General features: G+C 35.1%; 1 protein-coding gene across 4 annotated transcripts in view; it reads left to right on the forward strand.

The window, feature by feature from the left end:
- The first annotated feature begins 14,425 nt into the window (after positions 1-14,425).
- The window catches only part of flz (filzig), a 113,730-nt gene continuing 104,991 nt past the window's right edge, over positions 14,426-23,164 (forward strand). The window contains exons 1-2 of one of the 4 annotated variants that reach the window (XM_067774233.1): positions 14,426-14,519; positions 21,802-22,319. In XM_067774233.1, the coding sequence (XP_067630334.1) occupies positions 22,076-22,319 (244 nt within the window). In that variant the 5' untranslated portion in view covers positions 14,426-14,519; positions 21,802-22,075. Of the gene's footprint in view, positions 14,607-18,664; positions 22,320-23,164 lie in introns of those variants that run through there. The other 3 variants (XM_067774234.1, XM_067774237.1, XM_067774231.1) reach the window with 3 other exon arrangements.

Consider the following 23,164-nt stretch of genomic DNA (forward strand, 5'->3'; position numbering starts at 1 on the left):
ATACATCATAAATCAAAGCTACTACAACATAATTATGCCTTCAATGAACCTTGCCACAATTACCACACTGCCACCATACTATTGATATAACAACAGAATTATGATTGATCGATTAATTTGACATTTACAGCTCAACAATCGACATACAAGTCGGATATGCAACGCTTTTAGTAGCTCATCGAAAAAAGCCCTGGAATAAAAAAAACTACGTAATTTACAAAAGAAGCACTTCTAAAGCCTATAATTTATTATCTAATAACTTCAAAATTACACAATTTTTACACCAAGTCACCGTGTGCATGTAAAACAAATTAAATTTTCCATTGCAAAAGTGAAAATTTATGAACGCGCAAACATTAATTTTGTGTAATATTACAACATTGGTATGTGAATAGCCTAAATCAAACATGGCTTTAAATCAACCAAATTTGTAAATAATATCTGCAGGGCCTTACAACCGCTTAGTGCAGTTAGATATTAGTTAGCTGATACGTGTCGCAGTGAAAAATGATGTTAATCAAATTTCAAACAAGTTTAACTAAGCGAAGTTATAATCCAAAAGCCTGTGGTAAAAAAAACTATATCCAAAAAAAACGTGATTAATTTATACAGCTAAAAGACGAATATAAGGAAAAATCATATAAAATGCAACACTTTCACTAAGTATGCGGAAAAAATAAAAAAACAAAAAAAACCGACAAATTTATTACATTAAATTGCCACGACCTTAACTCCCAGATTAGGTATGTGTGTATGCTTTAGTATATGAAATTTGTGAATACATGATTCTGGTACTCTATAATCAACTATTTTTTAACTTAAAAACAAAATTTTAAAATATTTTTGGTTGGTGTTGTTCATTGCCTGCAAGTAAGACGGGAAAATTATATAACCGAAAAAGTACTAATATCTTACAAAACCAAATTCGATTAGTCAACGATGAAAGCACTCAGGGGTAGATAACAAATGGTTGACATAAAAATAACTTCAAAGCAACAAAAAACGTTCCGTTGATGAATATGTTAAGTTTACACAGTTCATGTATGAATTGATATGCATGATTGGAGAAATGGCAATACGTGTGGCAATTAATCATCCCTTTGAGTGTAAGATTTATGCGTTTATTGCTTAGACAAGCCCACTAAAAATTTAACAACGATATAATTTAAAACTATAAAAACTAAATTCATGAATAGCTGGATAGGATGCTCGTTTTCGCAGACAATAAACAATTAATAATTTATACTGATAATTAAAAATTGTGTTCGTAATATATTTTTATTATATATATGTAAACTAACAGACCCGGCAGACGTTGTTCTGAGCTTAACTTGGTCTATCTGCATATATTTTAATAAGCTTTTTCCGTCTAACTCTGGCCTACCACCACCCCTCTTCACTTTTTCCTGATCCTGTTATTCACTCCTCCCTCCGTTTTTCTCGCTTCATCTATCTCCATATTCGTCTCATTCTATTTCTTTCTCAGTATCCTTCTCTCACGTTCTTCTCATTCTTCTTCATCCCTTATTGCCTGTCCCAGAGGGTGGTATGTATTTTGTTCCAGCCCCAGTCCCAGCCCCCCTCCGAGTCTCAGTCCCACTCCTAGTCCGAATCCCAGTCCCAGTCCGTCTCTGGTCTACTTCCCGGAAAAAAGGATCGTAAATACTAATATAGGCAAATTTATATACCAAATTTCAGGCAAATCGAATAGGACGTATGTAAATAGGTATGTGGGTATTATTAATTCATGTCTCTATTTCGTCTTCGCATGCATATTTATCAGTTTTGACAAGTTGATGCGACTAAATCGAATATCACAATGAAAACTACTTTAAAGCTCTCAGCAACAGCTTTCATTTCATATCCATATTACCCACACATTCTAGGGGTATCCGCGTTTTGGTCTATATCTTGAGACCCTAGTTACCAAGCGATATAATATATTACTCTGTACTAAAGCACTCATCAACAGCTTTCATTTGATATCCATATTATATAAACACATTTTAGGGGTACCCGGCTCCACGTTTGAACAAAATCGACCGACGCATCTCTCAAACACCGGCGACCAACTAACACACATTTTAGCTTTCCTTTTATATATATAGATTTTTATTTTTTACACTTCACTATAATATTAAAACGAAATGCAGATATTCCTTGCTTTTGAAATTCGGCTTAAAAATTGCACATGGAACAACTAAAGACTCCCCTGAATTAAAAAAAAATGTCTTAGTACTTTTAAATCGCGAGTCCCCTCAGAAACTCAGGGTCCGGGGGTAATCCCCCTTCCTCCCCCCCTCTCTCTCGCCGTGCCTGGTGATGTGCTATACTTAATATCATTCGCTATAATATTTTTTATTGATAAGCACGTTGTTTAATTAAACACCAACCAATTACACGGAAGTATATCCGCACCACCTGAAAATATGAGTGCCGGTGCGTATACGTAACATTTTGTTATTACGCATAAACATATAAAAAAATGTGCAATAAAATAATAGTGCGACTATAAACTGAGATATAACCTATCCTATATTTCAAGTTAGATCAAACTACACACGGGGTGCAAAATAAATTCAAAGGCGGTTCAGTAGTTTAGGTATCCATCGCGGACAAATAATATTGAACAGATACTGAAGCGACATTCGTGACCCCCAAAAAAATTAAGCTATGCTGAATACCAACTCATACATCCACGTTGGTGCACTCTAGGCAACGTAAGCGGTAGTCAACCCATGCGAGACTTCAAGTCGTCAAAAAAGGTGGTGAAGTGCTTCAGTACGTTGAGGTGAATACTCTTAATGGAGTCAGTGAATACGGTAAAATCCGTGAACCCCGTTATTTATAGAGGCTGGTTGATGTGACGACAATTGGTAAAGGCGCAGGGATGGCGGTGAGTTTTACACAATTGCTGAATAGAGTGAATTTCAATAATGGTCGTGCTCATTTCAATTTTTCTTACAAATTGGCGGGACAGGATCACTGAGATCTTTTCATAGCAGAGGTACACTCGGATTGCTGCCAAACAATGCTGAGGGCTGACCACGTTAGACAAATTTTCTTCTAAATGAAAAAAAACTGTTTTCTAAAATTTTGATGTTGCTGTACCCGAGGCGTGAACCCAGGATCTTCGGTGTGGTAGGCGGAGCACATTACCATCACACCAAGGCAGCCACGGTAAGCCGTCTTAAGTTTATAAGCCGGTAAATGGGTAAATGTGGCCTTCAGCGAACACGCTCGCAACTGGCGAACCCAGAGGAAGTACACTTTCAATATCTCCAACAACTTCGGCTGCAGAATAAACTGATTAGGGCACCATACACTGATTGATGACATATGTACATGTATGTCGAGCATGGCCCCTGCCTCATTATACCACCAGCCATCGAAGGTATTTTCTACATCACAATGGACCAACGGGTAAATAGAAACCGAGCAATTGCTTTTGCTTTAACTTTCAGACCATTAGCTCGAATTTTCATATTTCCTATTACATAAATCAGTCGATATATTTTAGCTAAGAAATCGGTATTTTTTCAATAACAAATCGCTAGCTTTTCCAGTAATAAAATGAAAGCATATCGTTGATTTGCCGATTATAAACCGACAACTTTAAGATAACAGTTTCTGTCGATAGCAAGTCGATAACCAACTAATAACATACCGCTAACAAGCCCAAACACTTTTCGTATTCATGAATGAATTTTTCAAACCCTGCTAATATCATCCCGAAATATTTGCTAATACTATCCCAAACTATCTGGATATAGTATCAAATTGTTCCTCAGTATATTCTCAAAATTATTTCAAAACAATACCAAAAAAAATGCCAAAAAATTCTAAAATGATCTCGAAACCAACTTAAAATATTCCGCTTTTATTCCTATATTACATAAAACAACTAAGGAAGGCTAAGTTAGGGTGTAACCGAACATTACATACTCAGCTGAGAGTTTTGGAGACAAAATAAGGGAAAATCACCATATAGGAAAATGAACCTAGGGTAACCCTGGAATGTGTTTTTATGACATGGGTATCAAATAGAACGTATTAAAGAGTATTTTAAAAGGGAGTGGGCCATAGATCTATAGGTGGACGCCATTTCGGGATATCACCATAAAGGTGGACCAGGGTTGACTTTATAATATGTTTGTACGATATGGGTATCAAATTGAAGGTATTAATGAAGGTTTTGAAAGGAAGTGGCTCTTAGTTGTATATGTAAAGGCGTCAATAAATCAATCCAATCACTATGTTTCATCCATTTTTACGTATTTGGTATAAAATTATGGCTTTTTTCATTTTTCGAAATTTTCGATATTGAAAAAGTGGGCGTGGTTATAGTCGGATTTCGCCCATTTTTAACACCATATAGTAATAGGAGTAATGTTCCTGCCAAATTTCATCATGATATGTTCAACGACTGCCAAATTACAGCTTGCAAAACTTTGAAATTACCTTCTTTTAAAAGTGGGCGGAGCCACGCCCATTGTCCAAAATTTTACTAATTTTCGATTCTGCGTCATGAGTTCAACCCATCTACCAAGTTTCATCGCTTTATCCGACTTTGGTAATGAATTATCGCTTTTTTCGTTTTTTCGAAATTTTCGATATCGAAAAAGTGGGCGTGGTTATAGTCCGATATCGTTCATTTTAAACAGCAATCTGAGATGAGTGCCGAGAAACGTACGTACCAAATTTCATCAAGATACCTCAAAATTTACTCAAGTTATCGTAGACGGACGGACAGACGGACATGGCTCAATAAAATTTATTTTCGATACTGATGATTTTGATATATGGAAGTCTATATCTATCTCGATTCCTTTATACCTGTACAACCAACCGTTATCCAATTAAAGTTAATATACTCTGTGCGCAAAGTACGCTGAGTATAAAAAGTACCGATATTATTCCAAAATGACTTCCCCAGCAACCCGGGGAGTTTCCTGAGAAGCTTCTTTCCGTCAAGTGGACCAGGGAGCGATCTATTCGACCAAATTATATTCATGGTTCGCTTTGCCTGAAATTTGGAAATTTGCTTATATTAGCACTTACGATACTTTTTTTTTTTTTGAATTAAGGATTAGGAAAAGGGGCAGGGAGAGTAAGAGGTACAAATTTCTTAAAACTTATGTAGATAAACCAAAGTTAGGGTAAGGTCTGCCGGGTCTGCTAAATTCTTTTATAAAAAGGGATATTTCTTACAAAAGTGAGAAAAATCGTTAATAAATACGCCCACTTTTGGCAGTACTTTATGTCAAAAAACTGAGGTGAATCGGACTATACGACAGAAGCTCTCAGCTGGATATTAAATGTTTGGTTACACCTGAACTTAGGCTCTTTTACCTGTTTTTATATAAATTGTTCTTTCTCGAGGTCAGTATTTACTATGCATCGCTGATTTGCATCTGCAACAAAAAATAACAATAGAAATTAACCCACATTGTATTAAAGCAAACAAACATAATTGCAACAAACTGGATTGTGAATTTCGTTGTGAAAATGCAACTACTATAAAATTGCACAATTACAGGCAACATTCACGCTTAAGAGTAGCAACGCCATATTCCGCACCATTTCCGAGACATATCAATGATAATATTAAGACAATGTGCAAGAAAGAAATACAAGTCTACAAATGCATATCAAACATACAAAATTAGTATATCAAAAACAGCAATTACAAATGGCAGTGATAATTCTTGATAACTATAAATAACTGGATAGGAGCAAAGAGCACTGCTATTTGGATGATGACTGCAAGCGTTAGGTAGCATTGATGATCTGTTGATTGCTTAATTATGGGTTGGTTTATTAATCTACGTGTATGTGGCAGCTGGTGAAAAATTACCTAGTCATGTGCGCATTTGGTATGGTAATTCATGCCACAAGCTTGGGGCATACTAACATATTGACATACACATATACATGTTTTTATATCAATGGGAATATATCGCATTGGTTATGCAGCCACTTTTGTTGGTAAAATAATATGTTTAATAATATTTATGAAATTGGTAAAAAAAACGCAAAATCGATACTGGTTTAAGAGCCAGCAAAAATCAAACACTTTGAAGCGAATTGTTACAAATAATTTGAAAAAAAAAAAACAAACGGTGGGCGACTCACCACATTTTCTGTGATTCGTGTGGGCTTTCTGCACAAATAGATTTTCTGGTCGATATGTCCAACAAATGCTATAGCGCAATCGATTGTTAAACGTCCTTTATTGGATACAAAAATGTATTCCTTTATAAGAGCTTTAATACTGTGGGCAAGAGAAAAGCTTCCTCAGGCTTTACAATAGGAGGATTCGGAATGGATGAATTTTCAGCATTGAAATTATATGAAGTATCTTCCTTACTTTTCGCCTACTTTTCCTTTTTTGTCGGCTTATTACAGCTCCACAAAACACACGACATCTGATTTAGAAGAAGGACATGTATTCTTCGGGCTCAATAGGTACCGGCTTTTGCAACCACTATTAGATTATTGACAACAAACTGCTTCCCGTATAAGTCGCGCATCCAAGAAATAGTCAACTCCCAACTCTAAAGATTAGGTAATATATATAACTTCTTCGCTGGTGATGTTATCGAACTTCAGGCTACCTATTGTTGCACGACTGAAGCTTTCAAACTCCGCCACCGGCATTTTTAGTACCCGATACCTTTAAGCCTATACGATTTCTATGTTTTCGAGCATGTAGTGCGATTTTTGGTTTATTTTTATCTTTTTTCCTTTTTTTCTGTTTTTCTTGTTCTTCTTCGGCTTTGTCTTCTGATTTTTTCATTTTCACCATTCTAATTTTTTATTCTGCTTCTATTCCTTCCTTTTCTCCTTGTTCTTCTGCTTTTCTATCATTTACTTCTAATTCTCCTTTTTCTTGGTGTAGTTATCTTCTACTTCTCACTCCTCCCTTCTTCTTTTTCTTCTCTTTCTCTTTATAATCTTACATTCCCTTTTACCTAAGTTTATTACGCTTTCGTTTCTTTTCTCTTTTGTTTTTCTTCTTTTCGCTCATGCTCTTTTTCTTATTTTTCGACTTCTTCTTTTCTCTTTTCCATTTTTTCCCCTTCTCTTATTTTTCTTCTTATTCTTATTCATCTTCTTCTTCACTCGCAAGGATTTTCTTCTACTTATTTTTTGACTCTTCTTCATTTTCTTTTTTTATAATTAATTTTTTTCTGATTCTTTGTTTTTTTTCTTATCTCTCCTCTTCTTCTTTTTGCTCTCATGCTTCGGTTTCTTCATCTTGTGTAAAGTTTTATTCTACTTCTTATTGTTTCGTTCTTCTTTTTCTTATTTACTTTCTTATTTTTCTTCCTTTTCTTGTGCTTATTTTTCACCTTTCCTTCTTACCACTTCTCTTTTCTAGTTTTCTCTTTCTTGGCCTAGAATTTTTAATAATTCTTATTCTCTTCCCCTTCATAATTCTCTTAATTTTTCTCTCCTTATGGTTCCTCTTTTTCTTCGTTTCTTTCTCCTTCATCTTTCTATTTAATTTATTCATCTTATTATTTATTCTTTTTGTACTAGTTTTTCTTCTTACTTCTCTTTTTTTTGTACCTTTTCTTTCTTGCTTTTCTTCTTCTGTGTCTTTTTTTAGGTTTTTCAACTTCTTATCCTTCTTCTTTTTCATCTTCTTCTACCACCTAAGATTCGGATTGTAATTTTACTTTCTTTGAATTATTCGTAGCAAATTTTGATAATTTAATAATGCCGCCCGCTAAGTTTTTGTTGTTTTGCCGATTGTTCTATATTTTATGCTTTTTACCTGAATTTATGATTTCGCCCATTTACGGTATCACTCGTCGAATGCACGCACCTACAACGGCAGCTAGATCTATGAGAAAAACCATTGAATTGATTGTTCTGCAATCGCTACAAACAATCGCGGCATAAGGCGCAACTCATCAATGAAATAAACATTTTTTCTCTACATGCGCTTTATTGTTATAATTTCTTTAATAAGTGTTGTTGCTTTTTAAAATATAAGCAAAAAAACAAATTCATATAATTTTCATGCATCTGAATTTTATGCTACTTTTTTAATGAATTTTTTCAACAAATTTCCATCAACAAAAATACAAAAAAAAAAAACAAAACACAAACACTGAACTCAACTTGCGGTCAACATATGAACATACATACATACATACCCTCATACATAATTACGTAGCTGCTGCAATGTAATTTCAACAGGCTGAGTTCGACATGATGATTTAATTGTTAGTAATTGTGGTGGTGTTGGTGGTCAAGCGAAGATAAATTTGTCTGTTACAACGTATGTATATATGTGTGTATGTATTGTTATAATGTTGGTGGCTTTTATCATTAACTAAGAAGGTGCGGTGGCACGCTTAACCTGCCGCGAAAGCGAAAGGCTTCTGCGTTCGTTTTGTATTTTGTGCTTCAAAGCGTCAGCGAAAGTGTTTGCTTAGATGACTTTGTTGGCGGTCGGTTTGTTTTGCTGCTCATTTTGTATATATGTACGTAAGTAGATTCAATTGATGTAATAAGCAATTTTTTTAACTAGATTTTTATTGTTATTCTCACGCTGTTTTCTAATTTCAGTTTTGTTTTGGTTTCTATTTTTTTTTTCTTTTATCTGGTTCAAGTGTTTGTTAGACGGTCTTGGTGCTTGAATATAAATAAATGTATGGTCATTCACTGGTTGGTGGTTTTTTATATTATAGCATATTTAAGCGCTATCTTTCGTTACTTAATTTGCCATCATCCTTATTATTTGAAACAATATAGGGACGGCGGCTTAAATTAGCAACAATGGAATGCATTAATGGATTAGATGCATTATGTGATATGACTTTTTGTTTTAAGAAGCTGCTACTCATATCTAAATTTGAATGATGTAAACACAACCTAAGTTTTAGGTAAATGTATATTGGAACGATTTTTAGTCATCCTTGTCAAATTTGGTCTTGATACAAACAGGTTTCGGCAGTGTGCCATCATCAGTGTCGATTTTCGTTCTGATCTGTTGTTGCCGCTTTTTTTTTTTGTATTTATAGTTCGTAGGTATATGAGCACGTATTGTGAAAATGAATGTGTGTATTTATGTGTATGTGCTGTATGTTTGTTCAGAACCGATGGATTTGTGTGGTTGACTGCGGCAGGTAAAAATCAGCAATTCTAGTCGTTAGACCTTCTTTGTGGGTTTGTTGCTTTGGTGCATTTATTGTTGTGTGGTTGTATGTTGTACCAATGGGATTACTTTGTTTCTTGTAAACAAATTTTAAAAGCTCAAATATTGTATCAGAAATTGTGTTTATCTATTCGTTTATTATTCTACCGTCGAATGTTTTCTGTTTGTAGATTTCCATGTTTTCGAGTACGTTCCGACGTCTGCCTTTTTCTTCTATGCGAAGGACGCTAACTGTTTTATTCATTTTTGCTAGGGACATTCATTTTCGACCATGTGATTCGCGTAGTTAGACTCTGGTATAATGTTTGGATTCCATGTTTTTTTCTTGTAATCTGTATGAGTTTTCTGAACCTCGTTCTTATTTGCCATCCTGCTTGTCCTATGTATCTGTGTTGGCATCCGCAGGTAAACTTGTATAAGCCGTGGCTACTTAACGGTTCCTCTGACTTAGTGTTAGTCAGTTTTCGCCCTAGATTCTTCGATGTTTTGAACGCTGTGTTAATGTTGTATTTTAAAAAAAAGTGTGTCAATTTATATGTTGCTTTTCCAGTGTATGTCATAGTTGTCCAGGTGTTATTATTTTCCTTTTCATAATTTCTTTTTAGTACTCCATGCGTCCTTATGAGCTTATTTACTAATGCTTTTTTATATCCGTTGTTTGCAGCAATGTTATGTATTACTTCAAGCTCTCTCTAAGAGGTGTTCTTTCAAATATATGTACCAAATGCTTTAATGCTGCATTTTTATGCTGTTGAGGTTAATTTGAGGTATTACGTATTATTGTGTCGGTGGCCGTTGGCCGTTGGTATTCTTGATATGTCGTAGTTAAATCTTTTGGCAACTTTTTCAATATTTATCGTGAGGTTCACGCAGTTGATTCCTCCGTCTTTTTCGGTTTACATTGTCAACTTTTTGTTGAGTTATTCCAGTACAAGCTATTCGTTATTAGTAGTTAAAAGGCATATTATATCATCCACGTATCTAGCGTAAAATTACACGCCTAATTTGAACTTCAGTTCCTGTAAGTACTTTTGTTCCACTTCCATAAGAAGGGCTGATGTGGGGCTTTCATTCCAATACCGTTTGTTTTTCTATATATTTTATTGTTAAATTGGAAATAATTTTGATTTAAAGTCGTTCTTAGCGTGTTTTTGATTTGCATACATTTCACTTTGTTTTTTGTATTAAAACTATTGTTGAGCTAACTATGTCCAATGTCTCCGATAGTGGTATGGATGGGTATAAATCTTGTATGTCGAAAAGATACCAATTTGCTGTTCTTTGTCAGCTCTATTGTCTCAAGTCTCTCTATTAATTCTGTTGTTTTAGCTATTGCGTGTTCGTTCCTTAGCTCCAGAGTATATTTCAATCTCGTTTTTAAATATTTGGACAATTTTTTTAACATGATGCCGGTTTAAAATTAATGATGGGCCTGCTTGGTGTTTTCGGCTTCTGGCTTTTTAGTAGAACAATCAGTGGAGGAGCCGAAAGGTTCATTTGGAGTAATCTCTATGCCATGTTAGAATGTACTATATTTGTTGCAATTTCATACTTTCAACTTTGATTTCTTTCTGATATTCATGCTTGTGATTCTTTCTTGTTCTACGACATTTAATTTTCTATATGAGTTCTTCGGTTTTGGTTATATACTCCTCTTATTTGATTAGCACAGTGGTGTTTCCTTTGTTCCCTTTTGTTGTGATAATATTGTTTTTCCAAAACTTATGCTGTAGATTCTTTATTGTTCCTATTCTGCATTACCTTTTTGCCCTTCCTGTGCTTTCACCTTCTTCTTTATTATTTCCGTGCTCATGTGTCTTGCGTGCTCCTGTTCCTCCTCTAGTATCAATGATATTGCGATCTCCGCATCTACAATTCACTGCTCCGTTTTTTGATATTTTATTTTGGTCCACGATTTTGTTATTCAGGCCCTTTTCGAGAAGTTGTGCTTCTTCCTTGGTAATGGTCACTGTTGTAAGGTTAACAATCTTGTCATTAAAGAGGAGAGTCTTGGTTTTGGTTATATTCTCGTCGTCCTGCCAGCTTATCCAATGTCGGATTCAGAGACCTGTATTTTTGTTGTATTCCCTCATCGAATTATGTCTTTATGCGGTCGAAACATTCCATTTATGCAGTCGTGGGTAGTTGTTCTGCGAATCTTAAATGGATATATTGTAAGCATTTATCTCATCTTTCTTGGAATATAAGCTTTACAGCTCATATTTTAAAAAGTCCATTTCTGCTTTTTTAACGGTTTTCCTGCTTGATTTGGTATTTACCTTTATTGTTATTTGAGCAAATTTTATGTAAACTATTAGTAGTCTGCTCGTGTTAAAGTTAAAAGCCTGACATAAAATATTTCTGAAATGGTGCTAAAATGAACCCGATATGATCCAGGTTTAGTAGCCATAAGACGCATAAAAGAATTCCGGAATAGTCCCGCAACTAGTACCAAAATCCTTGTGAAAATATTCCGTAATAATCGCAAAATGTTAGCGCAAACAATCCCGAAACAATCCGGAAGTAACTTCAAAATTGTTCGTGTATATTCTCGGTGTTCCACAAAAATTGCCTAAGAGTTATTGCGAAACCCCTAAATGATACGGAGATAGTCAAATTTTACTAAAATGACCCCGAAATTACCCCATTATAGCCCCAATATAGCATAGGTTTTAATCTGGTATAACCCATAAAAGAAACCCGCACCTATTCAGAAAGCAATCACGACTTCGTCACGAAAGTATTCTGTAATAATCGTACAAATATAGCACAAGCAGTTCTGAAATAATCCAGAGATAATACTAAAATTATTGAAAGGAATTCTTGAAATTATCCTGGTATGGCCCAAAAGTTCTCGCAATAACTCAAGATAGCGAGGAACGGTTTTTTAAAATACTCCTAAAATGATTCAAACATTGGGCACTATGATGATTTCGATGTAGTCCCGATATGATTCTCAAAACAATAGCGAAATATTTTAGAGAACTTGTCAAAACTAGTCGCGCAACAATCTACCAATAATCACATAAGATAGCTTAAACAATTCGAAAATAATACTGAAAATAATTACTTCGAAACAGCCCAGCGAAAAATACGAAAAGAACGCAAAGATAGTCCTGAAACTATCCCGAATTATTGATGAAATAGTCTCAGGAAATGGCTGTGAAGTGAAGAAGAACATGACAATTATCTGGAAAAAGCTTTGAAATGATCACAGAAAAGTTTCGGAACTATTCGAAGAAAGCTTCCAAAGGATACCATAAATCTCTAAATTAACCAAAAACTATCATGAAAACTGCTGGCATGAACCATGATAATTTTGTCATGAATGGGAAAACCATGTATGCAGAATTCCTATCTAATACAACAAAGCTTATTTATTGTGTAGGTATTTATGTTATAAAGTCAAATCATAACAGAATACAAATGCAGCAATTACTTTTAAAGACTAAATAAACAAAGGTTTCTTTGCCAAAGGCAGAGCAATAACAAAGTAAACAAGTTATTTTATTTACCAGTAGACCACCCATAAACCAAATATATGTAAATGACAAACTTTAAGCTACTGACAAACAATAGGCCAAAAATTTCACCAAGTAAGCAGAGTATGCGTAAAGAATTGAAGTGTGCATCAAACATAATACAACATGCAACAATTTCCAAGCGTCATGACATGCAGGTTGCATCGAAATTAAGTTCCTATCACTGTTGGCTGTTTTATGCAATGAATGAAGACATTAATGTTTGAACAGTCTGTTAGATACAGTGCTAACTCTCTGTTAGCTCTTGCAATGTGTTCCAATTATTAAGCTACCACACAACGCTCACCACACTAAATGGCATGCACCGTTTGCCAACCGATTCAGTTATGTTTAGTAAGCGCACGCGCATGGTACTTTAAGACGTATGAATCTAATTCGAGAAATTTTGCGTGAAAGTAGGAGGAAATTTTGTATTTTTCACTAAATAAACCCTAAAACAATAAAGATGTCAATTGGCGCCTTCAGTGGTTGAGGGATAACTTTCTGAACGCACCGCTGAGTGGTTACGATCCCCTCAACAGTTGGAATTTTACGTCAAATAACGGAGCAGAAATATTTTTCGCTAGATTTGCTTCACGTGTTAATTCTTCCATCTCGCAGTTCTTTAACATTTTAAAGTGTTGGTTATAAATAAAATTGTTCCTCTTAATATTATGATGAAATGTAAAAAATAATTTAAGTAGCCATTTTCCTTAAAACTTATGGATAATTATTTCATTTGCAGAGGGCTCCTTTCGCCGTTCATAAAACAAAATTTCGATCGCGTTATTGACGGTAACATGTTTGTACCAATTCGATTTATAAGATGCAATTACATAACACCTAACAAAAGACTTAAGAAATGAACTTAATGCGGAATTAGATAAAATAACAAAAGACTTAAGAAACGAACTTGAAAGCGAAACAAAAAAATGAAACTAGTGGTATCAAAAGAAATGAACAATCATTAGCAAAGTACAACAATAAATTAAAGGAAGATTAATAAAACTTAAAGGTTAATAAAATTTTTTTTTTAGTTCAAAGTTCAAAATATTAAAAACCATTTAAAAAATGATTTAATTAAATTATATTTAATAAAGTAAATGAATTGGAAGCAGAGTCTGTATTAACGTTCAAAAATAAAATTTAAATTCATTAGTTTATAATTATGATTAAAATATTATACAAATTATCTATGCTAAGACTTAAAAAAAAACTAAATATACATACACTTAAAGCAAATTTCCCCAATAGTATTGAAAACACCATAACTCTCAAAAAACGCAGTTCCGCTCTTATTTACTCTCCCATGCTCACTATAATAAATTACTTGCTAAAACCCTTTACTCAGCGCTCTCTCTACAACAACCTCATTCATGGTTTTGGACAACAAGAAAGTCAAACAACAACAGCCGAAAGCCGCGAGTGACATTCAGCCCAACAGTTACCTTTTGTTGCTCTATTATAAACCTCTTTTTTGGTTGTTTTCTTTTTATTTTTATTGTAGTTTTTATCAACTTTATTGTGCCGGCTCTATGGTAAATATATGAGCCAATGTTTAGTGCTGAGCTCGAGTTTTCTGTTACTCGTACTCATTGTTGTCGATTGCTTCTGCTGCTGCTGCTGCTAAAGTGAAAGTTGCACAAAAAAATGTGTCCGTTATCTATGCTTCGTCTAAAAGCAATTTACACCAGCAACAGAGAAAATCACACACTTATATGTTGAACGTCCAGGCTGATGGACGCATGTGCGGCAAATCGTTTTAGTCATATTAATAATTCGGTGGACATTTTTGGCCGTTTAATAAGAAATATATAAATTTAACGGTAATGCGCGGTTTTTGAAGCAAAGTGTACGTTTTCGTGTTATGAATGTGACTCCTTTTTTTTAAACTGTGGGAGCTCAAATAAAATGTAGTGAAATATAATAAATTAAAAAGGCAAATACTTGTGCAACTAAAATTAAAGATTTGTGAAACTTTTATTGAGAAAAATGTCGAACAAATATTTTATATAAAGCTTTAAATAGTAAAGTGTAAATATACATTTATATATTTTACGAGCTGCGTGGATTTCAAAATAAATCCTGCCTCTACATAACAATTGCTATTGACTTTATTAAGGCAAACATCGAAAGTAATGACAGTTTATTTTAAGTACATACTATATTTTTGTGCCAAAATATGAATTCAACGAGTTTTCATTTTGCTGCTGTTACGCATTAGAGTTTGGAACAAAGTTTTGCAGTAACAAAGTTATGATAGGAAACTAATTAATGATTACACATATCAAACACGGGTTGGTCCGCAAAGGTATCACATTGGCCGAATGTACCTGAAAATTAAGTCTAGAAGACAAAGGAAAGTTCGAGAGAAACTGAATATTAAAATCTCCATTTTTCATCACTAACCGAGAGGGGAGCTATATGCCCCGTGCGAACCTGTTTAACTAAAATTGTTCTGCTGTGTGAACCTAAGTTAATTTTATGGTGCATACAGATTCATCTTTGAACCTTTTATAGCACTTTTATGTGAGGTGTGGTTTACAAACAAGTTTGCACAAATTTTGACTGGAATATATAAAAAAAATTAAACTTCTTCAAAAAAATTTTATTCATATACTCATACACAGGAGTAAATTAAATCCTTCTTTTTTTATTTTCGATATTTTAAGAAAAAATTTTCACGAATTCTGAACTATGCAAACCAATCTCAAAAATGCGAAAATGTAAGAAAATTTTACGAAACTTTTTAATTGCAGTTCTCGAAATTTCTGTGCGTTTGAAGTTTCAAAGCCTGATCAGTTTTAAATCTAGGCCTCTCAAAATTCACAATGGTTTTTGACAATTTTTTTTACTGTAGGGTGCTTCAGACTTTCTTCCATATGAAGAGTAAAGCAATGCGTCCTTCGGAGAAGCTTATGCATTTTGATATGTGAGACTGTCAGAGCAAAGTAGTGTAGCTCCAGGCTTAGGCAAATTTAGCTAAATTTTAGCAACTTTTAGTCCACCACTATGCTATTTTAACTGAAAATACAAAAAAAATGGAGAACGAAAAAAAAACATTTAATTGTGGGTTACATCACTTTTGTACTGATAGCCTTATACTAGATTTCAGTTACAGAATTGTTTCAGTGTGACACCCGTTTCGCAATGCAATAACTTCTAGGTATATATCAGAAGGCACATTGTGTACTTTAGGATAGACCATCTTATCGCTTTTTAGTTAGCTTGAATCGCCCCTTATCCCTTATCAACGCCATAATTGCATGCTTTTAGCATCTCTTTGAGTTTATGTAGAAAATTTTGAAGTTGTTTCCTTCTCGAGTTGTAGCGCCTTGCATGTCAACTTTGAATTTAAGTTTTACTTCGGTCGTTCTCCCGATTGAAATTGTGTCACAGAATACAGTCAGAAAATGAGCAAAGGTTTTGGAAAGGCTTATTCTTTCAGATTTTGGGGACTTAAGTTGTGGAAATTATGGTCAAAGTCAGCAGTCTCTGTACCGGAACAACTAGCTCTTACAAATCTAAATGCCAAACTCAAATTTTTTAGTTAATGTGATACTCAATTATGTTTATGTCGTGGAAGATTTTTATCTAAGGCTCTCAGATTTTTAGGCCACGCAAACTGCTCAATATAAAACCACAGACCAAATTAGCAGAAAGTCATACTTACAATCATATTGCGTTATTCTAAGGCTCCCTATATCTTTGGACACTTTTTAAATTTTTTTAAATATTTTTATATAAAAACTCTACTTACCAACTTTTGTGTTATAACTTTCTCGTTTATTAGATTTCGCTCTTACCACAAGCCATCAAAGTTCCCATCTTTTCATATCTAGAAGAGACAAAAATTATTATTATTTTTATTTTTTTATTTTAACGTTTTGGAAAAGGCTACATAATGTACAAACAAACCAAAATAAATCTTATTTAAATACAAAAAAGCTGATTCCTTTATTATTTACAGTATGTGTCTCCAGTTCCCTTCTAGCTTTCATAGGATGCCATTTTGCACTACGAATAAATTCTCATGACTACAGCAACAGAAACCTTTCCAGACTTAAATAATGTGTATATGGGAAATTTTTTAATAATTTCTATGATATTCATACTACCCTTAAGCTAAACATGTCACGTTGTTGTCACATCAAATGTAGAATTTTTTCAAGATGTATTTTCACAGGTTAGGATAGGTCGAACTGGCCGGTCCATGAGGACCTCACATAAAATGACTGAGTCCGTAGTGTTACCAGAAATTTTTTTTAACGAACAAACTGAAACCCCCGATCAAAAACCAGGACCTCTGTTATTAAATAACTCCGTCCTCTTGGCAAATACTAGAAGCTTTCTAAGACTTAAGCCACTTGCTGCTTCTAGATCTGACAGCTGTATTACTCTTAATAGCTGGAGTCTTAACCTGGCAAGCGCAGGGTACTAGTACAGAACTTACTCGATCGTTTTCTCCTCCAACCCGCACTTCCTACATCTGCTATCAGAGACCAAGCCTAATTTAAAGGCATGTGACACCAGAAGGCAGTATCCAGTCAGAATATCCGTCAAAAGCCTACAGTCCTCTCTTTTTAATGATAGAAGCAACTTTGTTAGTCTAAGGTTGTAAGAGCTACACATAATCTTCGACACTTTACAGCCCCGCGCTTGAACCCACGCCTTTCCCGCTTGATCGATCATGTGCACCTCCCGCCTTCTCTTAATCTCTCCCAGTCTAATTGGGATGTCTACAGAGCAAGTTTCATGGGGTGCACCCTTTTTAGCTAGTTCATCTGCTTTTTCATTCCCATCTATTCCCATATGCCCTGGGACCCAATATAAATGTACGCTTCTCCCTGTCCCGATTCTCTCCAGAGACTGCTTACATTTTAGCACGCATTAGATGCTGTGATATGCGACAGTACTGCCTTAATTGCTGCTTGACTGTCAATATAAAAGTTAAAATGGTTGCAGTTTAAGCTGTTCTCTTCCAGTGTTCCTACTGCTTTGGTTACGGCTAATATTTCCGCTTGGAAAACGAGTCTTTTCACAGAATTTAATTAATTTTTTTCTTAAAGAAGTTCTGAGACAGGTCAATGGGCTACCGACGCCTGGGATTTTTGTTAATATTAATCATTTTGTTATGCTAATGAAAGATGACGCTCCGGCCAAGAAAGTGTTTCTATCAGAATCCACCCATGGAAGCAGAGGTAGAGGGCGGCCCCCACTCCGTTGAAAGGACCAGGTGGAAAACGATTTAAACTCCCTTGGTGTGACCAATTGGCGCGGATTGGCAGAGAAAGGGAGCGAGTGGCTCGCCTTGTTGGACGGCCATAACCATTTAAACGGTTAAGCGCCAATTAAGTAAGTAAGTAATCACAACGCCTCTTTTCAGAGTAAAAAGTCCTTGTATTAAAACACAAAAGTTTCTGGCCGTGTTAACCTTGCCCTGGATTAGTCCATATGCATACATCTTAGGTGTGTGTAAAAGTAAAAAAGTGTGATGAAAACAAAAATATAACACCGAAGCTAAACTCCATCAGCAGTAGCAAAATAACAAGCATTTTAAAATATGTTAATTAGTGTCTCTGAGTAGTTTGTTTTTTTTTTCCTTGAGAATAACTCTGCACATAGGTCGCTCCGATTTCGATTTGGCTTGCATGCGAAACGCTCGAGAACACAGTTAGTTTACCGGACTATCAGAAAGCCTGTAGTAAAAAAAGAAAACAATGAACTGCTGTCACTGCTAGTCAAACCGTTAACACACACACATGGGTCACTCACACATATGGCGCAGCAGCGGCTAACTCAGGCGTTGTGCAGTTATCACGACCGCCAAACATTCTCATATATATCTTTTTTTATATGCATGTTGCTTTGGCCCGCTTTACCTTTTTTACCTCTTTGCGCGTTGTTGACGTTGTAGTTTTAGTAAGTAGTGGCAAATTTTATTTTGCTTTGTTGTGCTTAACGCCTGATGGTTCCTATTAGTTTCAGCGGTTGTTGGGCTTTCAGTTCACACACACAAGCACACATTACTTTATTGTTATGACATACTCATGCTCACATAAATATATTCTTTACTTATATTCATTTCTCGTTCATTAATCGCATAAATTATCAGCAGCTCAACGCTTCGATGTGCGCTTTCAGTGTTACTTTGTGTATTTCTTTAATAAATAAATTGCAAAAAAGAAATACAAGAACAAATCGCCAATTACAACAACAAGCGCATTCACAATCGATAAACATGCACACACATGCATCTAGTCACAAATGACAGCAACAACGTTAGCTCGAATAATTATAATAGAGAAAAGTATTTTGCAGCATCAATACAACAAAACGAGTTCGTTGCTTCAGTCTTTCGTTCATTGCTTCTGCAACCCAGATGTACTTATGTACCAGTCATTCTCTAGTTTTTAGCCGCTCAATCTTCATTTGTTGTAATATTTTGCAATCGCCAATGCACTTTGAATGTGGCGAATGATTTAGCGTACTTAGAATAGCGGTATTTTGTAAATTTTTTTCTTTAATATCAATATAACAACAATTAAAATAATAGCATAATATATCAGCGTGGCTTGGCCATATAAAATTCTAAGCGCTACAATAATACTTAGTTTATGAGTTCATCAAACAGTAGCAGACAGTAGAAGCCGTAACGAAAATTATCGGTGAGAATTGTAATTTTGTTACGATTAATGTCATTTGAGTTCGATAGAAGCATAATTGTAAGTGTGTGTGTCTTTATCATAGAAACTAAATCAATAAAGAAGAAGAAGGAACAGTAGACTGGGAAGAACGCGAAGCCGAAGACAAGGGAGAAGACTTAGAAGGAGCTGAAGGCAAAGAAGGGGATGGAGAAGGAGGCGAAGGAGGAGACACGGACGTCAACGGCAGTAAATGAATGACAGAGATGAAAAAGGAGGCAAAGACGCGGGGACGAGGGCGTAAATGTTGGTGAAGGCGGAGACAGAGATGGAGAAGAACACATGAACAAAGGTGAAGGCGAAGACAAAAAAGGATAACGGATACAGAGATGAGGATGAAGACTGAAAACCAAGCGGAGGCGGAAACAAAGACGATTGCAGAAATGAAGACGAAGACTTGCTGTTGTTGTGTTAACAGTGCTTCGCCCCATTAAATGGGCACGACCACTCACAAATTGTCATCAAAGTCCTCTAACGGGAGTCCAATTAAACTGGCTGTTTCAGCAGGAGCGGACCATAGGGAGATTGGTGTTAGAGGCGTAGGTTCCATATTACAATTGAAAAGATGGTTGGTGTCATGTAGGGACACATCGCATGTAGGAGATTCATTACGTATGTCGAAGTTGATTCTGGACAAGTAAGAGTTTAACCTGTTACTGTATCCAGAACGAAGTTGGACCTGGGTAACTCGTGTCTCCCTTGGAAGCGTGCTTCTTCTTCTTCTTCAAGGGTAGGATATGGCATGTTATTAACAGGGCTTACTGGGCGCATCCTGACAAGAGCGTTTACCGATTCTGTGTGGATTTGACTTAGGGCCTGCTTATACTTGGCTGGGTCAAACAGCTGTGTTGGCTGGTACCGGATCTCGTCATAGTGCTTATGGAGATATTCCCTTAACTCCCGTGGGGGCGGGGCTAGATCAACCAGTTGTTTGCTAGGATTTCCAAGCACTGTTAACACAAACGAAGACGTAAACGGAAACGAAGACAGAAATGAGTAGAAATAAGATAGGCCTGATTGGAAAGAGAGTGTGAATGGACCACTTTTAAAATCAAGTGAAATCAAAGCACTCGCAAATTTGGAATTGAATAAGTTCGTGTCATAAAGTATGTTCGCGGTGTTCCCTGAAACTCGTCAACTCGTTTTGATCAAATTTGGTAGCTACCTGTATTTTGATTCAACTTAAGCTACAGAAAGCTTATAATCTCGATTATTAACAAAAATGGATCTTATCAAGGCAAGAATGGCTTCAATTATATTGAATTGTTTATTTTAGATAAATTTCATACAGTGACCCCTTTTCCCAGATGGTAAAATTCGCTGAATCACCGCAACTTTTTCAGAAACAGAGCAAAACCTGGTATGATGACCCCGGATATGTGGGAGATCAATATAACAATAAGATGGGAAGAAATATGGCAGGGATAGGATGGCCGCAGTGAGCTGAGAGAGATGCAAAGGAAGGGAAACCTCTTAGAATTAAAATTGGCCAGATTTCATAGAACATAAAGTTGTATGCAATGTTGGAAATAAGAGGAAGTACGCCCGTTATTGGAGGAAAAAACTTTGTTAACTAAATAAGCGACATTTGTTTTATTTTATGTATGTAAAATGAGTGGTAGCAGAAGAGTGAGATGGAGTGACAGTGGAAAAAAATTATAGAGAGCGCATTAGAAGAGAAGGAGGTAGTTTAGAAAGGTAAGGTAAGAAAAAGACAAAAATACAAGCTAGGATGACGAAATGGCAGCTGAAGAAAAAAGGTGAATGAGGTGAGAAGTAAAAAAAAAATAAAATAAAGAGAGAAAAGATGAAAAATTAGAAGAGAAGTATTAAAGCGAGTCAGCGAAGACAATCTAAAGGAGAGGGGAGAAGAAGAGGAAACAGGAAGCAAGCCTAAAGGAGCGGGAAATGAAGAATACGGCGAAAAAAAGAGGAAGAACAAGGTAAGGACGAGGGAGAGGAAGGAAGAAGCGGGAATAGAAGAAGAGAAGCAAAGACATCGAGAAAAGGAGATAGAAGATAACAAGAGAGGAATGCGAAAAAAATCGCGGAAGGAAAGGATATGAGAGGTAGGGCGATTGAAATGGAAATAAAATGTTGCGACCCAAAAGCAAGAGTAAGAGCAAGGTTATACCTTGCATTCTTTGCATATCAGGCATAGTAGAAGCAAATCCGTGATTTTTTGCGAGCGTCTATACAAATTGTGTGGCACAATGATTGAACTGTACAAAAAAGTCACAAAAACTTTGAAACTTCATATTTATATAAAAATAAAGTCAGTTTATTTACCAATGGAAATTACGTGAAACTTTAAGTGCCCCCTAATAAAAGACAAAATTTGAGCTGAACCAAAACCAAAAAAAAAAAAAATAAATTTAACAAAAAGCCATATTTTTTCCTGCAGTGTTTACTTTCTTTCTATTTTCTTGGCTTCTTTCTGTGCTAAACTGCTTAAAAATAAATTGGTAAATTTCAAATGTTCCACAAAGAAAAAAATAATAAAAAAAAGTGAACAATAAAATCTTCTAAACAAGTAAAACGTTGATCGCAAAATCTTATACAAAGCAATTACAAAACAAAACGTGTTGGCACAAAACAATACGAAAAAAATTTTAAATATTTGAAAATTCAACGTATTGTAAATTATTCTTATCTGACACCATCAAATATTTTGTGGAATGCTGAAGTGGGTTAGCACAGCGGTGCGCCGTCAAAGCACGTGGATTTCCACCACAATTATGAGCGCAACCAAGCAAGCAACAATAAGTAAAACAAAAGCAACAACAACAGATGCAATGCATACGCTGACCTGCAAATCCAAATCAATCATTTCTGTCATGTGCTTAATAACAACGTTGTTCATAATTAGCACATTAGTACAATCAGCAAATGGATTTAAAACAGTTGAAGTGCATAATGGCGGTAAGTAATTCAAGTATTTTTTTTTTTTTTTTTTTTTTGTAATTTTTATTATTTTGCTTTTTTACTGAAAGAAATGCTCATACATATATTCTAAGATACAAGCTTGTGAAATAGCGATAAAAATAACAAGAGCTACAAGAAGTTGCTAAATGCTTTTCACTGGTTGAATATATTTTAGTATATTTATTAAACATATAAGCACACACTGCAGTTTTCTCTAATCACAGAAAGTGGTATTCTCGTAAACAAACACACCTTTTTAAACGCCAACAAGCGCACTGCAAATTTCGTCGACCATCAGCGTTTAATGTAGCTTAAAAAGCGTTTGTTTCTTAAGTCTTTTGTACCAACGTCAAACAGTTAACAGCAGCTCGGACGCCAATTTGGGTGAAAAATTATGTGTAAATTACACTTAAGTTTCACAATATTCAAAGCACTTTCACGCTTGTAAGTTATAGTAATAAAAATGCTATATAATTTTTATGTTCAAATTGAAAAATCATGTTGGGAAATTTGTGTTAATTTTTTTTTCTTTTAACAAAAACCAAACAAGCAACTTGCTATGACATACCATGCTTTTTAAATTTACTGAGCTGAAATTTAATTATAAATTTGAATGTAAAGAATTTTTGAAACAAAAAGCAATTACAACAAGGTTTTACATTTACAGGGAATATAAAACTGTTGTGAAAATATTATCTTCGTTGCTTTGAAAATGAAGGCTTTTTTAGATCAAAAATTTACCTTACCAGTTATAATGCAACTTGGTACCCCGCCCCGTTGGTATCCTGGAAAAGCGGAAAGTGGGTTTCGTTTCCAAAGCAGATTAACTAAACCGCTCAGTG

The sequence above is a fragment of the Eurosta solidaginis genome, chromosome 3 (assembly GCF_040869045.1).
Source record: "Eurosta solidaginis isolate ZX-2024a chromosome 3, ASM4086904v1, whole genome shotgun sequence".
Classification (NCBI taxonomy): Eukaryota; Metazoa; Arthropoda; class Insecta; order Diptera; family Tephritidae; genus Eurosta; species Eurosta solidaginis.